The following is a 22,238-nucleotide window of genomic DNA, read 5'->3' as shown; positions in this document are numbered from 1 at the left end:
CCTCTCTCCCTCCCTAATCTTTCCCCCCACCCTCCCTCCCTACCCTCCCTCGCTACTCTCTCCCCCTACCCTCCCTCCCTACTCTCTCCCCCCACCCTCCCTCCCTACCCTCCCTCCCTACTCTCTCCCCCCACCCTCCCTCCCTACTCTCTCCCCCCTCCCTCCCTCCCTACTCTCTCCCCCCCACCCTCCCTCCCTACTCTCTCCCCCCACCCTCCCTCCCTACTCTCTCCCCCCACCCACCCTCCCCCCACCCTCCCTCCCTACTCTCTCCCCCCACCCTCCCTCCCTACTCTCTCCCCCCACCCTCCCTCCCTACCCTCCCTCGCTACTCTCTCCCCCCACCCTCCCTCCCTACTCTCTCCCCCCACCCTCCCTCCCTACTCTCCCTCCCTACTCTCTCCCCCCACCCTCCCTCCCCACCCTCCCTCCCTACTCTCTCCCCCCACCCTCCCTCCCTACTCTCTCCCCCCACCCTCCCTCCCTACTCTCTCCCCCCCACCCTCCCTCCCTACTCTCACCCCACCCTCCCTCCCTACTCTCCCTCCCTACTCTCTCCCCCCACCCTCCCTCCCTACCCTCCCTCCCTACTCTCTCCCCCCACCCTCCCTCCCTACCCTCCCTCGCTATTCTCTCCCCCCCACCCTCCCTCCCTACTCTCTCCCCCCACCCTCCCTCCCTACCCTCCCTCCCTACTCTCTCCCCCCACCCTCCCTCCCTACCCTCCCTCCCTACTCTCTCCCCCCACCCTCCCTCCCTACCCTCCCTCCCTACTCTCTCCCCCCACCCTCCCTCCCCACCCTCCCTCCCTACTCTCTCCCCTCACCCTCCCTCCCTACTCTCTCCCCCCCACCCTCCCTCCCTACTCTCTCCCCCCTCCCTCCCTACTCGCTCCCCCCACCCTCCCTCCCTACCCTCCCTCCCTACTCTCTCCCCCCACCCACCCTCCCTACTTTCTCCCCCACCCTCCCCCCCTCCCCACTCTCCCCACCCTCCCTCCCCACACTCCCTCCCTACTCTCTCCCCCCACCCTCCCTCCCCACTCTCTCCCTACTCTCTCCCCCCACCCTCTCTCCCTACCCTCCCTCCCTACTCTCTCCCCCACCCTCCCTCCCTACTCTCTCCCCCCCACCCTCCCTCCCTACTCTCTCCCCCCACCCTCCCTCCCTACTCTCCCTCCCTACTCTCTCCCCCCACCCTCCCTCCCTACCCTCCCTCCCTACTCTCTCCCCCAACCCTCCCTCCCTACTCTCTCCCCCCACCCTCCCTCCCTACCCTCCCTCGCTACTCTCTCCCCCCACTCCTCCCTACTCTCTCCCCCCACCCTCCCTCCCTACTCTCTCCTCCCTACTCTCTCCCCCCACCCTCCCTCCCTACTCTCTCCCCCCACCCTCCCTCCCTACCCTCCCTCCCTACTCTCTCCCCCCATCCTCCCTCCCTACTCTCTCCCCCCACCCTCCCTCCCCACCCTCCCTCCCTACTCTCTCCCCCCACCCTCCCTCCCTACTCTCCCTCCCTCCCCACTCTCCCTCCCTACTCTCTCCCGCCACCCTCTCTCCCTCCCTAATCTTTCCCCCCACCCTCCCTCCCTACCCTCCCTCGCTACTCTCTCCCCCTACCCTCCCTCCCTACTCTCTCCCCCCACCCTCCCTCCCTACCCTCCCTCGCTACTCTCTCCCCCTACCCTCCCTCCCTACTCTCTCCCCCCACTCTCCCTCCCTACTCTCCCTCCCTACTCTCTCCCCCCACCCTCCCTCCCTACTCCCTCCCTACTCGCTCCCCCCACCCTCCCTCCCTACTCTCTCCCCCCACCCTCCCTCCCTACTCTCCCTCCCTACTCTCTCCCCCCACCCTCCCTCCACACCCTCCCTCCCTACTCTCTCCCCCCACCCTCCCTCCCTACGCTCCCTCCCTACTCTCTCCCCCCACCCTCCCTCCCTACCCTCCCTCCCTACCCTCCCTCCCTACTCTCTGATATGAAAGGACCCTGGACTTAGTGGTGGACGCCTCAGACACACATCCCATCTACCTGCACCTGGGCTCAATCTACCTGGAGGAGGCCAGGGGGAGATGGGCGGGGTAACACACACACATGAACCAGGGAGATGGTTTAGTAACTGAACTAGGAGGTAGTTCGGTGACAATCATTGTTTTGCTGAAACCCATCTGTTTGTATCTGTCCATTTGTAGTATTTTTGTGGAAAAACATCATGTTGTTGTAATTATGAAGATGGTTAATGATTATGGACTTAAAGATATTTGTAATCACTCTTTGGTATATGCCATATTATTGGAAACCATATTATTACAAGTTATACTAGAGAGGGTACAATTTCTGGGGAAATTGTGGGGTGTGCTTGCTTGCGTCGGTTGCACAGGGGTCCGTTTTTGAATGACATTTTTACAACTGATTTCTGTATATTTTATATGAAAATGCATACTTATTATTTATAAAGATTAAATAGATTTAAAAGCATTTTTTTTGCTGCTCATTTACAACTGAAAATACGAGTGAAGTGTAGAATGAAATAGATGTCTTCTCATTTCCCCTGCAAGAGGCAGCCTCATCGTTGAATCAAAACGAATAAATTTGGCAGACCGGTGTAAAGATTTACCTAATCTCTATGACTTAAACGTCATTTTAAGTTTTTCCCTTCTCGTGATATTTTCAGGCATGTAGCCTACTCATTGCATTCATTCATTAATAAAGAACCCCCTTTGAAGATTATTCTACGACGTTACCCGGCAGTAGAAGATGGAATCGCGATTCAAACGTTACCATCTGCTAACTGAAAATATGCTCCCCAAAACGTAAATAAGCTTGACATTTATTTAGTGGAAAATCGCTCATTCATAAAAAGCTCACTGGTAGCGATCATTGTCAGTAACAACGCAAAATGCGATATAGCCCTGTGTGGAGAAGCTGCCCCGGTAAATTGTACTACTACGGTACAGTACTAGACTACTTTTAGATTTAACGTTCCGTTGTACGGTTTAGGCTGAAATTAATTATTTTCATGAACAGATTGACAACGTTTAGGCTGTGGCAATGAAGTTCAGGTTAGTAGTTAGATAGACTTTTGATTTAAGTAAGGGGAGTTCCAGTAAGGGGAGTTCCAAAACAGCACTCCCCTTACTTAAATCAAAAGTCTATCTAACTACTAACCTGAACTTCATTGCCACAGCCTAAACCATGTCAATCTGTTCATGAAAATAATTAATTTCAGCCTAAACCGTACAACGGAACGTTAAATCCAATTCAACCAACGCAATCGCTACCAAGACGAACACAGCAGTAGTCTAGTACTGTACCGTAGTAGTACAATTTACCGGGGCAGCTTCTCCACACAGGGCTATATCGCATTTTGCGTTGTTACTGACAATGGTCGCTACCAGTGAGCTTTTTATGAATGAGCGATTTTCCACTAAATAAATGTCAAGCTTATTTACGTTTTGGGGGGCATATTTTCAGTTAGCAGATGGTACTGTTTGAATCGCGATTCAATCTTCTACTGCCGGTAACGTCGTAGAATAATCTTCAAAGGGGTTCTTTATTCATGAATGAATGCAATATGAGTAGGCTAAATGCTTGAAAATATCACGAGAAGGGAAAAACTTAAAAGGACGTTTAAGTCATAGAGATTAGGTCCATTTTTACACCGGTCTGCCAAATTTATTCGTTTTGATTCAACGATGAGGCTGCCTCTTGCAGGGGAAATGAGAAGACATCTATTTCATTCTACACTTCACTCGTATTTTCAGTTGTAAATGAGCAGCAAAAAAAATATGCTTTTAAATCTATGTAATCTTTATAAATAATAAGTATGCATTTTTATATAACATATACAGAAATATCAGTTGTAAAAATGTCATTCAAAAACGGACCCCTGTGCAACCGACGCAAGCAAGCACACCCTACAATTTCCCCAGAAATTGTACCCTCTCTAGTTCTGTTTTATTATGCCTACATAGCCATAAGTTGGGTCTTTGGAAGGTGTGACTACGAAAGGCCTGTGTAACTAAGGCAAGTCAGAGGTCACAATATTTCCAAAGTGTATAATGTCATGCAACTTTGTACGAGGAAAAAAGAAAGGAATGACAAGGCCAATTCTGGGAGCCCTATCTGTAGACCTAATCGAAAGCTATCTAGCCTACGATGTCCTTTTTCACTGCCTGACAATGGCTATGTTAATCATTTTGTATCCTCCCATGTAGTGATACCATATACTCTTTGTTTGAAGGCGTCACAATATAAGTGTATTAATGTCATTGTTTGTTTTGTCTTGTCTCTGGCAAAGTTGCCCTGGAGATGCCCTTACGGTGTAGGTCTTCTATCACATGGATGCAGAGTTATGTGGGACATGTAGAGGTATTGATGGCCTCTGCAAGTTATATCTGCAGAAGTGTAGTGGTGGGGAAAAACCCTAGTGCTCACTGGCTCATCATATGTCCAGCAGTCCCTGTGTGTAAGACGCTCACTGTCAAGGGAGAGACACCAAATTTACTAACCAAGAACGTCACGACCACTGGCTGGGGTGATGAGTATAATCGATATGTAATCATATATACATCACATGGAGTATTCTGTGCACCTTATTTTTGATCTATGCGAGTGAAACGGACCAATTTTGATATGTAATAGGACCTCAGTGCGAAGCATCTCAGTGTGGATGGTGGAAGGGCAGACAGTACAGTATGACGACTAGCGATGACTCAGTTTGTCACATATACTTAGGTAGAGGCTAGAACGGATACTCATGTCGCATTATGAGCATAGTTAACCCATATGGCTCGTGTTATGCGTGTCATTGGCTACGGGGAGTTTCTAGTTTTAGTCCCCCATACCCTTACAATTATACTCCCCTGCTATGTGATTGCAATAATCTGATAGCTTAAGCGAGTGTTGGAATGAAGGATAGTCCACCAGGCCACCTATGTTGTGCTTCGCTCATGATGCCATTTAAGGAAAAGATCAACATTTCCGATGCCTTGTTTTTGATTTTGATGTTTCAACGGTCAACTTGTATGCTTTTAAGGTGTATGTTGTTGATGTTTCAATGTTTTGACTATTTGTATTTTATCATTGTTTATGTTCTATCATGATTGTTTCTGTTTCATAATTACAATGGTAGTTCCAGCTTGGGTTGTGGTGGGACTTTGCCAGTCCCACAGGGGGGAATGTTGTGGAAAAACATCATATTGTTGTAATTATGAAGATGGTTAATGATTATGGACTTAAAGATATTTGTAATCACTCTTTGGTATATGCCATATTATTGGAAACCATATTATTACAAGTTATATTATAGGAAACCAGATGCAAAGCAGTTTGCTGAATAGTGTTATTCCTAAACAATAGTAGGAGACATGAAGCCCAAAAATAAGGTTTAAATAATTAAAGGAAGAGTGGGGGAGAGGAGCATGTGTATGCTTTCATAAAGGACCAGGACGCACAGCTATGACTTATGAGACATATTTGTGGCCTTTCGCCCAGAAACCTAATGCAGCTGGCCATTCAAGGTCAGAAAGAGCCTAATTGGAAGAAGTGTCTATGTAGGAAAGTACCTGTTTTGAATCCCCTGAGACAAGGGATCCGCTTTGTAAGATTACCTAATGTCTACGAAACCAACAAATATCGTACCATATTAACATACAATGGGGAGAAGACTATATAAGTTAAATTGTCCGGAGAGAACTTCAGTCTGATCCCGGGATCAGGCTCACGTTCTATTGGGAATCTTTGTTACCTGAGAACCAATAAAACACTTTGCATCAACCCTGCTGAGTTCCAGTGCCGTTTTTAAATTTTGAGAATTGACTGAAGATGTACAGAACTTTTGTTTCATCAGTATGAGAAGGCTCAAATGACATATTTAGGTGCCTGCATGAGTACCCGTCTTGTCTCACCTCCCTGAGAGCCCTGCATATCCCAGACCTGCTCAACAAAGGAGCAGACCTGATGTCACGGGGACGAACCACCGTTGGGGGTGGATGGACGAGGCCTCTCCCTCAGTGGAAGGATGCTCTCCCAAGCCGGAGGCACGGTGAAGAGCCCACCTGGGATCGGAGGTCCTCTCATGGCTTGGCTACTGAGAGGGACCTGTTAGAACACAGAGGTCTGTCTGAGGCTGTCATCCAGACTGTACAGAGCACACGCATGTGATCCACTGTGAGGGGTCATGTGATCCACTGTGAGGGGTCATGTGATCCACTGTGAGGGGTCATGTGACACGCTGGCAAACTTTCTCTCGGTGGTGTGAAGGACAAAACGTTGACCCAGTCTCGTACCGGATCAAAACGTTCTTGTGCTTTTTACAAGCACCACTAGAGGGCAGCACTAGGACATGTCTGCATTGTGAACCACTTGTCTGGGCCTCCTGTTTGTGTGTGTCTGTGTTCACCCTACTACACTGAAAAGAAACACAAAAAAAGCTCCAGTGAATGTCACCCTCTCTCTCTCTCTCTCTCTCTCTCTCTCTCTCTCTCTCTCTCTCTCTCCCTCTCCCTCTCTCCCTCTCCCTCTCCCTCACCCTCTCCCTCTCCCTCTCGTCCTCTCGTCCTCTCGTCCTCTCGTCCTCTCGTCCTCTCGTCCTCTTCTTTCTCTTCTTTCTCTCTTCCTCGCTTCTATTTGTCTTTCTCTTCCTTTCTCTCCCCCCTTTACTCAATCCCTATCTCTCTCTCCCATTCTTCTCTCTGTCCCTGTCTCTCTTTCTCTCTGTCTCATCACTCTTTCTCTCCTATCTCTCTTTCTGCCCTTCTCTCTCTCCCTCCACTTCTCTCTTTCTCCATTACAATCAGGAGAGGCCTGGGATGAGTAAAGTGTTATTAAAGTGTTATTAAAGTGTTAGTAAAGTGTTATTTATTTACAAAAGATGCTGGATTTAACAACAGGTGTGTGTTACTTGGACCCCACAGGGAAATCAGTGATCAGTGGGCATCAGCCCTGCAGCCAAAGAGAAACCCCCCCATGGAGTCCAGGCTCTGGTGGAGGTGGCAGCAGCTGACCACCCAGCCAGACGGGCAGGGGATCAGAAGAGACAAAGACATCAGGGAGGTGAAGGGTCGCTCACAGTGGTAGCATGGACAAACTAAACAGGGAGGTGAAGGGTCGCTCACAGTGGTAGCATGGACAAACTAAACAGGGAGGTGAAGGGTCGCTCACAGTGGTAGCATGGACAAACTAAACAGGGAGGTGAAGGGTCGCTCACAGTGGTAGCATGGACAAACTAAACAGGGAGGTGAAGGGTCGCTCACAGTGGTAGCATGGACAAACTAAACAGGGAGGTGAAGGGTCGCTCACAGTGGTAGCATGGACAAACTAAACAGGGAGGTGAAGGGTCGCTCACAGTGGTAGCATGGACAAACTAAACAGGGAGGGAAACGTATTTAAAGGCACAGCATCATTATGAGGCATGGCACTGTGCTAACTGATAACAGCCCCGGCACAGAGGTAGAGGGACAGGAGAGAGCGTGCGTAGCGGAGGAGTGAGTAGTGAGACATAACATGTGTGGCCCGAGCGTGCAGAGTTCAGTCCTGCCTGACTGAACTGGTGCTAAGCTTCATCACTCTGTCTTCCTCCCTCTGTTCTCTCTTCCCCTCTTTGTCTGTTTCCTTTAGTCTCTCCACCCCTGCTGTAAGGGAGCCCTAGAGACAGTGTAACCCCCCTCAGTGTCCATCTCTGGGTTAACTTTGTCTCAAATGTTCTCAGACGAAACAACCTGTCTGGTACCTGAACCGGTCAGGCTAGCTCTGTCTTCTGTTACAGGGAGGGACATGTTCACAACTACATTTCCTCATTCCTGGCATATGGAGAGAGAGAGGGATAAGAAAGAGAAATGGTTAGAAAAAGGTGGTGGTCCCATCTCTCCTTCTCACCTCCCCGATCTTTCCTCTTCACCTCCTTATATCTCCCCTCCTCCCCTCTCCTCCTCACCTCCTTATATCTCCCCTCCTTCTCTCTCCTCCCTTCCCCCCTTCCTCCTCCCCTCCTTCCTTTCTCCCCTCCTGTTAGGGCCTGCATGTACCCTTACAGAAGTAAGTTCTAGTAATGACACTGCAAACATTGAGGGGTTTATGTTTGCATTGGGAATTATACGTAATGTATATACACCACCCTAAGTACAGCTTAAAATAAAACGATCTTTGTCCATGTTTGTTTAATAATTACTGTATATTATTTACCCATAATTCTAATAAGTCATGGGACCTACACATCTTGGCAACACCCATCATTTCTGCTGGCAGCGTCAAGTTCAAAACAACTGCATTTCCTCATACATGAAGTTGGTTTCTCCACAACAGAGGCTGACAGACAGACAGACAGACATCAGACATGAGCAGGAATGCTGTGTAGCCTACAGCTGAGGAGTGGATGCCTGTAGAAGAAGAGATTCATATCAGTTTTCTATATCAGTAAAACATTCCATCAGTTACAAAAAGAAAAGAGAATGACGTCCAAGTCTTTCTACTTTCTGCAGAAGCTCCCAGTGAATGGCACCGACTCTCTTTAGCTCTCTTTCCCCTCCCCTCTTTCTCTCTCTCTCTTTCTCTCTCTCTCTCTCTCTCTCTCTCTCTCTCTCTCTCTCTCTCTCTCTCTCTCTCTCTCTCTCTCTCTCTTGTCCTCTTCTTTCGCTCTTCCTCCCTTCTATTTGTCTTTCTCTTCTTTTCTCTCTCCCCTTTACTCAATCCCTATCTCTGTCCTCCTCTCCCCACTCTCTCTCTCTCTTCCTCTTTTTGTCTCTTTCCTTTTGTCTCTGCTGTAAGGGAGCCCTAGAGACAGTGTGACCCCCCTCAGTCTCACCATGTGTCCATCTCTGGGTTAACTTTGCCTCAAATGTTCTCAGACGGAACAACCTCTCTGTTACCTCAACCGGTTAGGCTAGCTCTGTCTTCTGTTACAGGGAGGGACATGTTCACAACAACTGCATTTCCTCATTCCTGGCGTGGTTTCTACAGAACAGAGGCTGACAGACTGATACATTTACATTTACATTTATTCATTTAGCAGACGCTTTTATCCAAAGCGACTTCCAAGAGAGAGCTTTACAAAGTGCATAGGTCACTGATCATAACAACAAGATAGCCACAAAACATTGCGAGTAGCCAAAACATGAAGCACACATTGTGAACAACCAAAGTAAGTGCCAAAGGGAAGAACCATAAGAGCTTGTAGTTAAACAAGTTACAATTAAACAACATGAACCGCTATAAGTGCAAGTGTACCTGTGGAAAAAACAAGCAACAATAATAAAAACAATATATGGGAGTCAGTTGGCTGAGCGGTGAGGGAGTCGGGCTAGTAATCCGAAGGTTGCCAGTTCGATTCCCGGTCATGCCAACTGACATTGTGTCCTTGGGCAAGGCACTTCACCCTACTTGCCTCGGGGGAATGTCCCTGTACTTACTGTAAGTCGCTCTGGATAAGAGCATCTGCTAAATGACTAAAAATGTAAAATATCACAGCGAGTACAAAAATTTTAAATCAAAAAACCTCTCCTCCCTCCCTCCCTCCCCCTGCCTATTTATCTTTTCCTGTCTTTCACTGTCTCCCAATAGCTACTTTAAATTTCAAGTAGTTGATCTTTTTCCATGTTTGTTTAATAATTACTGTATATTATTTACCCATAATTCTAATAAGTCATGGGACCTACAAATCTTGGCAACACCCATCATTTCTGCTGGCAGCCTCAAGGTCAAAACAACTGCATTTCCTCAGTTCCTGTTCTACAGAACAGAGGCTGACAGACAGATAGACATCAGAATGAGAAGGTGTTTAGAGTTTTGCCAAAAGAGTGTCGGATTCTGTTCTGTCCTGCCTGACTGAACTGGCGTTAAGCTTCATCACTCTGTCTTCTTCCCTCTTTTCTCTCTTCCTCTCTTTGTCTGTTTCCTTTAGTCTCTCCACCCCTGCTGTAAGGGAGCCCTAGAGACAGTGTGACCCCCTCAGTCTCACCATGTGTCCATCTCTGGGTTAACTTTGCCTCAAATGTTCTCAGACGGAACAACCTCTCTGGTACCTCAACCGGTCAAGTTAGCTCTGTCATCTGTTACAGGGAGGGACATGTTCACAACAACTTGTCCTCATTCCTGGCTTGGTTTCTACAGAACAGAGGCTGACTGACTGATAGACGTCAGAATGAGAATGTGTTTCGAGTTTTGCCAAAAGAGTGTCTGATTCGACAAATGGGTTTAGGCCACTGAACATTTGATTCAGAGAATGGGGTTTAGTGTTTTAGCAATTGTGGAAAAACTGTTAGCATATTACCAAAATAGCATTTTTCCATCTACGTGGATTAGCACCTCCATACCTCTCTGGTATCTTTGCACCCTATCACCCAACCGAGGGGAGCTGGAACATGAAACCCCTTTTTGGTCTCCTAACCCTAACCTGCTGCACTAGTCCACACCTGACCAGTGGGGACCTCGTTCTTACAGTAATATAACTGGAACTGTTAGTTTCTCCTGGCATTCTCTATCCCTGCTCTCCTCTCTCTGTCCCCCTCCACACATCCCCTGTGGTGTGGGGGGTTTGAGCTGTCAGCACCTGCCTGGTCGTCGGTCTGCCAACGTTTGACCTGGTCGCCAGTGGACATCGATCTGTGACAGTCTGCCAAAGCTGGATCTAGTCGCCAAGTGGACATCGGTCTCCCTGACGGACAACAGCTAGTTCCTGGTCCCTTCCCTTCCTGTCCCTCCACCTGCCGGTGATGCTGCACTGCCTGTGATGCTGCACTGCCGGTGATGCTGCACTGCCTGTGATGCTGCGCTGCCTGTGATGCTGCACTGCCTGTGATGCTGCACTGCCTGTGATGCTGCACTGCCTGTGATGCTGCACTGCCTGTGACGCTGCACTGCCGGTGATGCTGCGCTGCCTGTGATGCTGCGCTGCCGGTGATGCTGCACTGCCTGTGATACTACACTGCCTGTGATGCTGCACTGCCTGTGATACTACACTGCCTGTGATGCTGCACTGCCTGTGATGCTGCACTGCCTGTGACGCTGCACTGCCTGTGATGCTGCACTGCCTGTGATGCTGCGCTGCCGGTGATGCTGCACTGCCTGTGATGCTGCGCTGCCTGTGATGCTGCGCTGCCGGTGATGCTGCACTGCCTGTGATACTACACTGCCTGTGATGCTGCACTGCCTGTGATGCTGCGCTGCCTGTGATGCTGCAATGATCACAGTCCCCAGCCCTGTGGCTACCTCTGAAATACTGACATTTACCAACTGACCCAAGTTGAACACTGGGTTTTGGTGTTTCAACACCCATTGACACTTGATGTTCTTGATGTATGACTATGTTAAGCCTGTGTTCTGCTGCTCTCTGTCACCAACTGTCTCTGGAGGAGAGGATCCCTCACTGAATTGCTCCTCCCAAGGTTTCTTCCATTTTTTCTCCTCTAGTGAGTTATTCTGGGAGTTTTTCCTTGTCTTCCTTGAGGGTTTAGGTTGGTTGGGGGGCAGTTCTATGGGCATATGTGAAGCCCTCTGTGACATTGCTTGTAAAAAGGGCACTACAAATACATTTTGATTTTATTTACACATTGTGACGCAGCCTGACTGAGCTTTGTCAACAAACGAGGGAGACGGACGAGGGATGACCAAGATAATAGGTATTTATTCTAACACTAAGTTAACGAATAGCGGAAGTCAATATCCAAGTGAAAAACAGCCGTCTGCAACCGGGAAGGGATCTCCCCCGAACTGGAAGAGTAGTCTTGATATAACCAGACCGGGCACAGGTGTGGCTCATCAGGCCTGATGACCCATCACTCCAACAGGACACCTGAAAGACAGCCAGCAATAAAGAGAGAATACCCCTAGTGGAGGGGAGGGTCGTCACAACATATGCAAGTCAACACATACACACACACACACACACACACACACACACACACACACACACCACACACACACACACACACACACACACCACACACACACACACACACCACACACACACACACCACACACACACACACACACACCACACACACACACACACACACACCACACACACACACACCACACACACACACACACACACACACACACACACCACACACACACACACACACACACACACACCACACACACACACACACACACACACACCACACACACACACACACCACACACACACACACACACCACACAGTGGTGTACTACATTCTCCTCCACTCACACTTACATACAGTATATTTACACATACAGTACACTGATACAAACACGTTCACACATATACACAGGGTTCATTCTCTATCTTTTTCTCTATCTCTCTCTCCTTCCTGTCAAGACTCAGGTTAAGAAAATGGATATCAAGTTTGAGTCAACACACCTTAACCAGGATCAAATCCTCCTCCTCTCTCCTCCTCCACTCCTCCCCCTCTCTCCTCCTCATCCCCTCTCCTTTACCTCCTCTCTCCTCCTCTACACCTCCCCCTCTCTCCTTCAAACCTTTCTCCCATCCTGTTTGGGCATGCATGCACCCTTACATAAGAAAGTTCCAGTAATAAGACTCCAAACAGGATCAACTGGTCCAAGCATAAGTGTGTTTGTCTGTGTGTGTGTGTATGTATGTGGGTGTGACACATTCAAATATGTACTGTATGTTCATGAACAGTACCAATACCAACAGCAGTAAGAGGAGTCTTTAATGTTGGGATCAGATGAGTACAAGGCAGCACTACAGGTGATCAGACTGTCAGCATTACTGTCAGACACACACAGAACCAGATGGAGCACAGAGAGGAGGCTGAGGGTGAAACCAGAGTTTTATAAAGGTCAGTAGAAGGTGTTTATTCATATGTTGGAGAGTGAAGGATTTACTGTCAGTCCAGAATAGGTTATGAGTAAGTAAATTAGCATCTCTATTACTGGTCTGATGTGTTATCCTTTCAAATACTGACGTGTTTGTTTATCAGCATAGACCCTAGGCTGTACAGTATACCATTATTTCATGTCCATTAAACATGTCTAGTGTGTCTGTAAATGTGATCAGAGGCTACTGTGAGGATGTACTGTGTTATCAGTAAACAGTGGCCAAGGAAGGAGACAGACTATGAAATTTAACAAGAAAACTGTACATGTGTAATCAAGGGTCTATTTAGACTACTTTGGTCCTCTATAGACTGGGGAGCTAGTGCTAACAGTTTTTGATTGTGGATCAAAGAGATGGCTAGCCCATGACAACCCATGATGACATAAACCTTCATTCAATACACCATCTAGTGTAAACCTGTTCCATGTGTTCCTCTGTGCATTGGTGAATGTTTCATTTGCACTGTGCAAGAGTATCCTGAGCATGAGAAAGACCCTGATCAGAGACAGGACAGAGAGAGGAGGGTTCTGGCAGGGCAGGTGATCAGAGACAGGGCAGAGAGAGGAGGGCTCTGGCAGGGCAGGTGATCAGAGACAGGACAGAGAGAGGAAGGTTCTGGCAGGGCAGGTGATCAGAGACAGGGCAGAGAGAGGAGGGTTCTGGCAGGGCAGGTGATCAGAGACAGGGCAGAGAGAGGAGGGTTCTGGCAGGGCAGGTGATCAGAGACAGGGCAGAGAGAGGAGGGTTCTGGCAGGGCAGGTGATCAGAGACAGGGCAGAGAGAGGAGGGTTCTGGCAGGGCAGGTGATCAGAGACAGGGCAGAGAGAGGAGGGTTCTGGCAGGGCAGGTGATCAGAGACAGGGCAGAGAGAGGAGGGTTCTGGCAGGGCAGGTGATCAGAGACAGGGCAGAGAGAGGAGGGTTCTGGCAGGGCAGGTGATCAGAGACAGGGCAGAGAGAGGAGGGTTCTTATACGGCCTTCTATCTAAGATTCTTGATATAATCTATATTAATGACCTAAGGGGAAGTTCTTGAAAGGGTCAGTTGGAGGCATCCAGTAAGGTGCTAATGAAGCAGCTGATGACAGTAGCTTTGTAGTTTACAAGTAGGGTGAAGTGCCTTGCCCAAGGACACAACGTCATTTGGCACAGCCGGGAATCGAACCGGTAAGCTTCAGATTACTAGCCCGACTCCCTAACCGCTCAGCCTCCTGACTCCCCATTTATCCTGTATAAGAATGATTCTGTGTTCAGCATCCTTGTGTGTAGAGAGAGGCCTACCCCCAAATCTGAACTTTGGGTAACACTAGGCTTACGTCAACAAGGTGACCTGGGCTGACCACTCTCTCTTACTGGAGGCCATAAAAGATGTCTGGCCTTATCTGTGTTGGGTGAATCATATGGTCAAGTTTACAGGGGTCAGAGAGCGCACACACGCACACACTCAAACACGCACACACGCACGCGCGCCAGGTCTATGCAAGGGAGCCAATGAAAGAAGAGCCATGGGACATTTGCATGCCTGTTTTAGCAGTGAAGAGCGGTTTCTGTTTAAATAGCTAGCTAGCACAACATGCTAGCAGACAAACTTTGTAGCACAATGGCGTGTGATGTTTTTGTCTCCTTGCGGCCGCAAGCAATAAAGCTTTCTTAAACTTGTTCACCGACTGACTGTGCAATGCTTGATAGATGAATATTTCTGACACCTTCCCCTATTTTTCCTCACCCTTTCTGCCCCCTCTGCCCTTTCCCCCTCTTCACCTCTTGTCTTTCTTCGCTCCTCCTTTCCTCCTCTATCCACCCCCTCTCTACTCACCTCCCCCTATTTCTCCTCCTCTCCTTCCCTCTCTTCCTCCTCTCTTCCCCCTATATCCCATCACATTGGGCATGTATGCACCCTTACATAAGAAAGTTACAGTAATAACACTCCAAACAGGATCAACTGGTCCAACAAGGAAGTGTGTGTGTGTGTGTATGTATGTGGGTGTGACGCAGTAAGAGGAGTCTTCAAGCTTGGGATCAGATGAGTACAAGGCAGCACTACAGGTGATCAGACTGTCAGCATTACTGTCAGACACACACAGAACCAGATGGAGCACAGAGAGGAGGCTGATGGTGAAACCAGAGTTTTATAAAGGTCAGTAGAAGGTGTTTATTCATATGTTGGAGAGTGAAGGATTTACTGTCAGTCCAGAATAGGTTATGATTACAGTTAGTAACTTAGCATCCCTAACCGTGGTCTGATGTCTTACCCTTTCAAATACTGGATGTGTGTTTGTTTAAAAGCATTGATCTTAGGCTTTACAGTATACCATTATTTCACGTCCATTAAACATAGTGTGTCTGTAAATGTGATCAGGGCAGAGAGAGGAGGGTTCTGGCAGGGCAGGTGATCAGAGACAGGGCAGAGAGAGGAGGGTTCTGGCAGGGCAGGTGATCAGAGACAGGGCAGAGAGAGGAGGGTTCTGGCAGGGCAGGTGATCAGAGACAGGGCAGAGAGAGGAGGGTTCTGGCAGGGCAGGTGATCAGAGACAGGGCAGAGAGAGGAGGGTTCTGGCAGGGCAGGTGATCAGAGACAGGGCAGAGAGAGGAGGGTTCTGGCAGGGCAGGTGATCAGAGACAGGGCAGAGAGAGGAGGGTTCTGGCAGGGCAGGTGATCAGAGACAGGGCAGAGAGAGGAGGGTTCTGGCAGGGCAGGTGATGTAGGCTGCAGGTGAGGGAGGACAAACATCCAGAGTTACAGTACAGATCACAGTACAGTGGTAAATGACATTTTCTTGAAGAATTATTGATAAATACAAAATGTTATTGTAGCACATTCACGACATCACGGTTCTTTCGAACGGGCGTTTATTGCTTTGCTCTTCTGCTCTTAAGGCATCCACGTCACGCCGTGAGAACTATGTGAACGAACATAGTAAGCACGTCAAATACATTATACATTACTGAAGAAACGAAAAAATACAAATTGCACTTAGCACCAAATATAAATAAAGCTTCAAATGCAAGATAATATACCTCATTGGATGCTTGTCTTGAAAAGAGGTTCTTAAATCTGTTAAACTCTTATTGTTCTTTTTGGCCTTTACAAAAGTGTAACTCTGTAAGCTTAATTAGCAGAGCGCAGAAACGATTTCTCTGGTCCATTAACAAATTCCACAGCAGTGGAAACCACAACAGAGAACTTTAGTTCCGAGAGGAACAAAAACACAATTAAATAAATCTAACTGTTACATCACATTCATTTTAACCAATATGTTTCCTATGTATTTACTGTATGAGATTTTAACATAAATTTACTATAAATTCCGCGTTAATTATGCATCATAACACAGCACATATTTAAACAGCACTTACAGTTATTATGATTAAGGTGGAAATGAAAATATCAATGAGATTGAACTAGCTAGCACTGTCAGTATAGGGTTAGGTTTAGCTTAGAAACAGTTGTTGCAGAGGGCCTAACAGGTACGTTTTTTAGTCTATAGCACTGGCAGCGGATTTCAAATCCCAAACTAACCAGTTACCCAGTACTTTGTCATGGGTTGCTGCCTGGGCTAAACTACAGGTGTTTCCTCATTCTTTACACAGAACATGGAGGTTGGCAACACAGAAGATGTCATTTAGTTATCACTGTTACTAAGTTTACTGTCAGAGAGGAGAGAGGGTAGGAATTAAAAATAACATTTCCTCATTCATGAAATTGTTTCAATGTATAAGGTGTGGTAACAGAAAGAGGAGAGAGGAGAGAGGAGAGAGAGAGTGTAAGAAAGAGAAATGGATAGAAAAGGGTGGTGGTCCTTATGAGCCCCCCTGTTCTGTCTGAAAGGAACAGAGAGAGAGAATGACCTGTCTGTATGGTTCAGTCAGGATCATGTATTAGCAGGTCCAGGATGCTTGACTGATATAAAGACTAGATATAGAGACTTGTTGCTCTTGTGGTTAGTGGTAACTGATTTAAATGTTTGGTTCTCGCTGTGATATATTGTTTTATTACTGTTGCTTGCTTTTTTCCACAGGTACACTTGCACTTATAGCTGTTCATGTTGTTTGGTTGTGACTTGTTTAACTACATGCTCTTATGGTTCTTCCCTTTGGCACTTACTTTGGTTGTTCACAATGTGTGCTTCATGTTTTGGCTACTCGCGATGTTTTTTGGCTATCTTGTTGTTATGATCAGTGACCTATGCACTTTGTAAAGCTCTCTCTTGGAAGTCGCTTTGGATAAAAGCGTCTGCTAAATGAATAAATGTAAATGTAAATGTAAATAACCTGAGTGACAAACCAGCACCTTGGAAGTGTAGATTTGATCAATGCTGGGTTGATGAAGTTGTATTAAACCAGGAAAACATGATTGAATGCATCAGTGATATTAGTTCCATGATTTAGGACAGTCAGGACCCAGGTTCTAGTGGACATACAGTTCTCCTTCTTTACGTACATTCTTGTTCCTGGCCCTCTCTGCAGTTTCCTAGTGGTGGAACTCTACGATACAGTTTCCCAGACATGTATTAAGCCTAGTCCTAAAATAAAATACAAATTCTGTGTAGATTTCCATTAAGACATTTGTAGGATAGGACTAGGCACAATCCATGTCTGGGAAACTGTGTTTTGTCATAATTCCTAGTTATGTTAAAATAATCAAATCCCAATTCCAAGTGAGCAAAACACTATTACAGTATAACTTTAGTCGATGCCTTGTTGAAACGGCACTGCAGAGTGTCTCGCTGTGTTCATAACTTAATAATTGTTCTATGTCGTCTTTGGCGTAAGCAAATAAACTGGATGAACTTCAGCTACTGGTGTGGAAAAACAGAGACTTTCATTCATCTTCCGTTTTGTGCTTTACGGAGACATGGCTGAGTGAACTGATCCCAGACTCTGCGCTACAGCTAGCAGGTTTCAAACTGCTGAGAGCGGATCGTAACCCTGTGCTCTCTGGCAAAACGAAAGGCGGTGGTATTTGTTTTTACATTAACAGTGGCTGGTGTGAAGATGTGACAGTGATTCTGCAGCACTGTTCTCCTGATCTGGAATCATTTTTTATTAACTGTAGATCTTTTTACTCGCCACGAGAGTTTGCATCATTCATTCTGGTTGGCGTCTACATGCCTCCGCAGGCTAGCGTTAACGAGGCTCAACGTGTGCTCGCCAGCCAGATACTGAGTGTGGAGCATGAAAATCCGGATTCCTTGGTTATTGTGCTAGGCGACTTTAACAAAGGCAATCTCACTCAAGAACTCCCAAAATATAGACAATTCATCAAATGCCCTACCAGAGAAGGAAACACCCTGGATCACTGCTACTCTACAATCAGCAAAGCATACCATGCGGTCCCCCGAGCAGCACTGGGTCACTCTGACCACGCCATGGTCCACCTGATTCCTGCATACAGGCAGAAGCTAAAGCGCTGTAAGCCTGCTGTGAGGACATCAAAACAGTGGACCAGTGAAGCTATGGAGGATCTGCGGGCGTGCTTGGACTGCACTGACTGGGACATGTTCACGACTGCTACCAATAGTCTGGATGAGCTCACAGAGGCTGTGACATCATACATCAGCTTCTGTGAGGACTGCTGTATACCAACACGCACCAGGGTAAGCTACAACAATGACAAACCCTGGTTTACAGCTAAACTCAGAAGGTTGAGGTCAGAGAAAGAGGCCGCGTTTAGGAGTGGGGACAAAGACAGTTTCAAGGAGTCAAAGAACAGGTTTAGCAAGGCGGTGAGGGAGGCTAAACGACTGTACTCAGAGAGGCTAAAACACCAATTCTCTGCAAACGACTCTGCTTCTGTCTGGAGAGGGCTCAGGCAAATTACCAACTACAAGCCCAGAGCCCCCCACTCCACTAACGACTCCCGCCTGGCCAACGACCTGAATGAGTTCTACTGCAGATTTGAAAGACAATTGGACAGTCTTGAACTACCCCTTCCCACCCAGGAGGCCTCCCACCTCCCCCCCTCTACAGTGACGACTCTCTCCATTCAGGAGGGTGAAGTTAACAGACTTTTCAAGAGGCAGAACCCCCGCAAAGCAGCTGGGCCGGACTCTGTCTCTCCAGCCACCCTCAAGCACTGCGCTGACCAGCTGTCTCCGGTGTTTACCCACATCTTTAACACCTCCCTTGAGACATGCCATGTGCCAGCCTGTCTCAAGTCCTCCACCATCATCCCTGTGCCCAAAAAGCCAAGGCCAACAGGACATAATGACTACAGACCCGTCGCCCTGACCTCTGTGGTAATGAAGTCTTTCGAGCGCCTGGTGCTGGCACACCTTAAATCCATCACTGACCCTCTACTGGACCCCCTGCAGTTTGCCTACAGAGCCAACAGGTCTGTGGACGATGCAGTTAACATGGCCCTCCACTTCACCCTACAGCACCTGGACTCCCCAGCATCCTATGCCAGGATCCTGTTTGTGGACTTCAGCTCTGCCTTCAACACCATCATCCCCGCCCTGCTTCAGGACAAGCTCTCCCAGCTGAACGTGCCTGATTCCACCTGCAGGTGGATCACAGACTTCCTGTCTGACAGGAAGCAGTGCGTTAAGCTGGGAACACAAGTCTCTGACTCCCGGTCCATCAGCACCGGATCACCTCAGGGCTGCGTCCTTTCTCCTCTGCTCTTCTCCCTGTACACCAACAGTTGCACCTCCAGTCATCCGTCCGTCAAACTCCTGAAGTTTGCGGACGACACCACCCTTATTGGGCTCATCTCTGGTGGAGACGAGTCTGATTATAGGTGGGAAGCGGCCAACCTGGTGACCTGGTGCAGCCAGAACAACTTAGAGCTCAATGCTCTTAAGACAGTGGAGATGGTTGTGGACTTCAGGAGGAACACAGCCCCACTCACCCCCATCACCCTGTGTGACTCCCCAGTCAACACTGTGGAGTCCTTCCGCTTCCTGGGCACTATCCTCTCCCAGGACCTCAAGTGGGAACTGAACATCAGCTCCCTCATCAAGAAAGCACAACAGAGGATGTACTTCCTTCGGCAGCTGAAGAAGTTCAACCTGCCAAAGACAATGATGGTGCACTTCTACTCAGCCATCATTGAGTCCATCCTCACCTCCTCCATCACCGTCTGGTACGCTGCTGCCACTGCCAAGGACAAGAGCAGACTGCAGCGTATCATCCGTACTGCTGAGAAGGTGATTGGCTGCAATCTGCCTACCCTCGAGGACCTGCACACCTCGAGGACCCTGAGGCGAGCGAGGAAGATTGTGGCCGACTCCTCCCACCCTGGACACTCCCTGTTTCAGTCACTCCCCTCCGGCAGAAGGCTGCGGTCTATCAGGACCAATACCTCACGCCACAAAAACAGTTTCTTCCCTTCCGCTGTTGGCCTCTTCAACAAGGCCAAGGGACCACACTGACTCAAATGACTTATTGCTTAAAACACACTGCTTTTGCACTGCACCACAACATGGTATCTTGTACATTTGTATTTTTTGTAATATTTGTATTTTTGTATTTTTATATTGTAATTTACGGCAACTTATATTTATCCCACTTAGTACTGCTAGTTTATGTACCCTTAGTATAGTTAGTCCACATATTTAAATTTTAGGTATATGTTTATTGTATGCACCTTCCTGCCAAAGCAAATTCCTTGTCTGTGCAAACTTTCATGGCGAATAAATCCCTTTCTGATTCTGATTCTGATTCTGATTCTGATAAATGAGGTGCTTTTGCGTTTGTTTTGCAAATGGGTCTTTAGCAAAAATTCCTCTGTGAAAAAAGTATTTATATTGAGCCAGGTTTGAGAACATAAAAAAACTATTGGAGAAGATAGTTTTGGATATTATAATGAAGTTTGTGCAATATAATAACCAGAAGGAGCCGTGTACCACCAAGATCCATCAGGGCCTTCAGGCTGAGGAGCTGCTTGGGCATTAGACTAAAGCTGCTGAACACCTTTGCCCTCAGCATGTCTTTCACGGTGCCTGTGATAGTGTCTACATGCCTGTGTGTTAGTGTGTCTTAATATGTACAGTTAAGCAATGTTTCCTTTCCCTCCCTAGGAAGACTGCTCTTGAGTCTGACCACGCCCCTCACCCTTCCCAGCCTGCACCTGTAGGTCAGCCCCCCTCCCTTGGAGTGGGCGTGGCCACAGGGTGGTCGTTGTAGCAATGAGCTTTGAGAGGCGTAGCAAAGGTGTGGTTGTGGTGGAGTTTGCGTATCAGTACACAGACAGCAAAGGCAGCATCGTCTCCATCAAACCTGATGAACATTACCTCCTCCTGAAGAAGACCAGCGCTAGAATGTGGCTCGTCTGCAAGGATGACAGTTCCGAGTCCTTCTACGTCCCTGCCAAGTATGTCAGGGAACTTCCCAGCAGGCTCCCACTGGACCATGCTGACCCCCCCAGACCAGAGACCACCAGAGTCCCTGAGACAAGACGACAACACAAGACACCACAGGTGTGTTTCAGTGTGGGGAACAGGGTCGTACTGAATGTAGAACAGCATGGGGGGACAGTGAAATACCAGAAACACTCATTCACAGAGATTTAGAAGCATCATTAGTTTATAAATGTGGTGTGTTACAGCAGTGGACATTGAACTGTTTTAAAGGATGAGACACTGTCCTGAAACCTGCTGTACAGATCCTCCCTGAAACAACACAGGGAGCATGTGTACAAGGACAGTGGGTCACACCTGACACAGTGTCAACATGTGACACAACACAGGGAGCATGTGTACAAGGACAGTGGGTCACACCTGGCACAGTGTCAACATGTGACACAACACAGGGAGCATGTGTACAAGGACAGTGGGTCACACCTGGCACAGTGTCAACATGTGACACAACACAGGGAGCATGTGTACAAGGACAGTGGGTCACACCTGGCACAGTGTCAACATGTGACACAACACAGGGAGCATGTGTACAAGGACAGTGGGTAACACCTGACACAGTGTCAACATGTGACACAACACAGGGAGCATGTGTACAAGGACAGTGGGTCACACCTGGCACAGTGTCAACATGTGACACAACACAGGGAGCATGTGTACAAGGACAGTGGGTAACACCTGACACAGTGTCAACATGTGACTGACTGAGGTTTAATCCATGTCACTTAATATGCACTTGTGTTTGCTTTTAAAATGCATTGTTAGGTCATCCTAAAATATTGAAAACTGTGTTTGAGTGTTTTGGTTTCATGACTCTAGACTGCATCATCTAATGTAGATAGCCTCTGAAGACAAAGATAAATACTTCTCTGAACTTTTGAGACTATACCTCAGTCTGACAGCAGTATTCCAACTTGATCCTGTGACAACTTGCCCCTGTCTCCCTATTATCAATTATTATTAATTCATGAATCTTTACTGTGTTTCAGAGGGCTGTCGCTAAAACGAGTTTCTCTGGGGAACATGACATGGACACCAAAGCTAAGAGGTAAGATGAGA

At 47.8% G+C, this 22,238-nt stretch overlaps 1 protein-coding gene across 6 annotated transcripts in view; it reads left to right on the top strand.

Annotated features, from left to right (window-relative positions):
- LOC136933034 (NACHT, LRR and PYD domains-containing protein 12-like) overlaps positions 1 to 22,238 on the top strand; it is a 134,693-nt gene that overhangs the window by 74,065 nt on the left and 38,390 nt on the right. The window contains exons 1-4 of one of the 6 annotated variants that reach the window (XM_067228430.1): positions 12,665 to 12,783; positions 14,894 to 14,956; positions 20,848 to 21,242; positions 22,169 to 22,227. In XM_067228430.1, coding sequence (XP_067084531.1) covers positions 20,952 to 21,242; positions 22,169 to 22,227 — 350 coding nt within the window. In that variant the 5' untranslated portion in view covers positions 12,665 to 12,783; positions 14,894 to 14,956; positions 20,848 to 20,951. Of the gene's footprint in view, positions 1 to 12,664; positions 12,784 to 14,837; positions 14,957 to 20,843; positions 21,243 to 22,168; positions 22,228 to 22,238 lie in introns of those variants that run through there. The other 5 variants (XM_067228434.1, XM_067228403.1, XM_067228393.1 and 2 more) reach the window with 5 other exon arrangements.

This window comes from Osmerus mordax, chromosome 2 (genome assembly GCF_038355195.1).
Source record: "Osmerus mordax isolate fOsmMor3 chromosome 2, fOsmMor3.pri, whole genome shotgun sequence".
In the NCBI taxonomy this organism is placed as follows: domain Eukaryota; kingdom Metazoa; phylum Chordata; class Actinopteri; order Osmeriformes; family Osmeridae; genus Osmerus; species Osmerus mordax.
The sequence above is the reverse complement of the archived record's forward strand: the minus strand, read 5'-3'. Positions and strand labels throughout refer to the sequence as shown.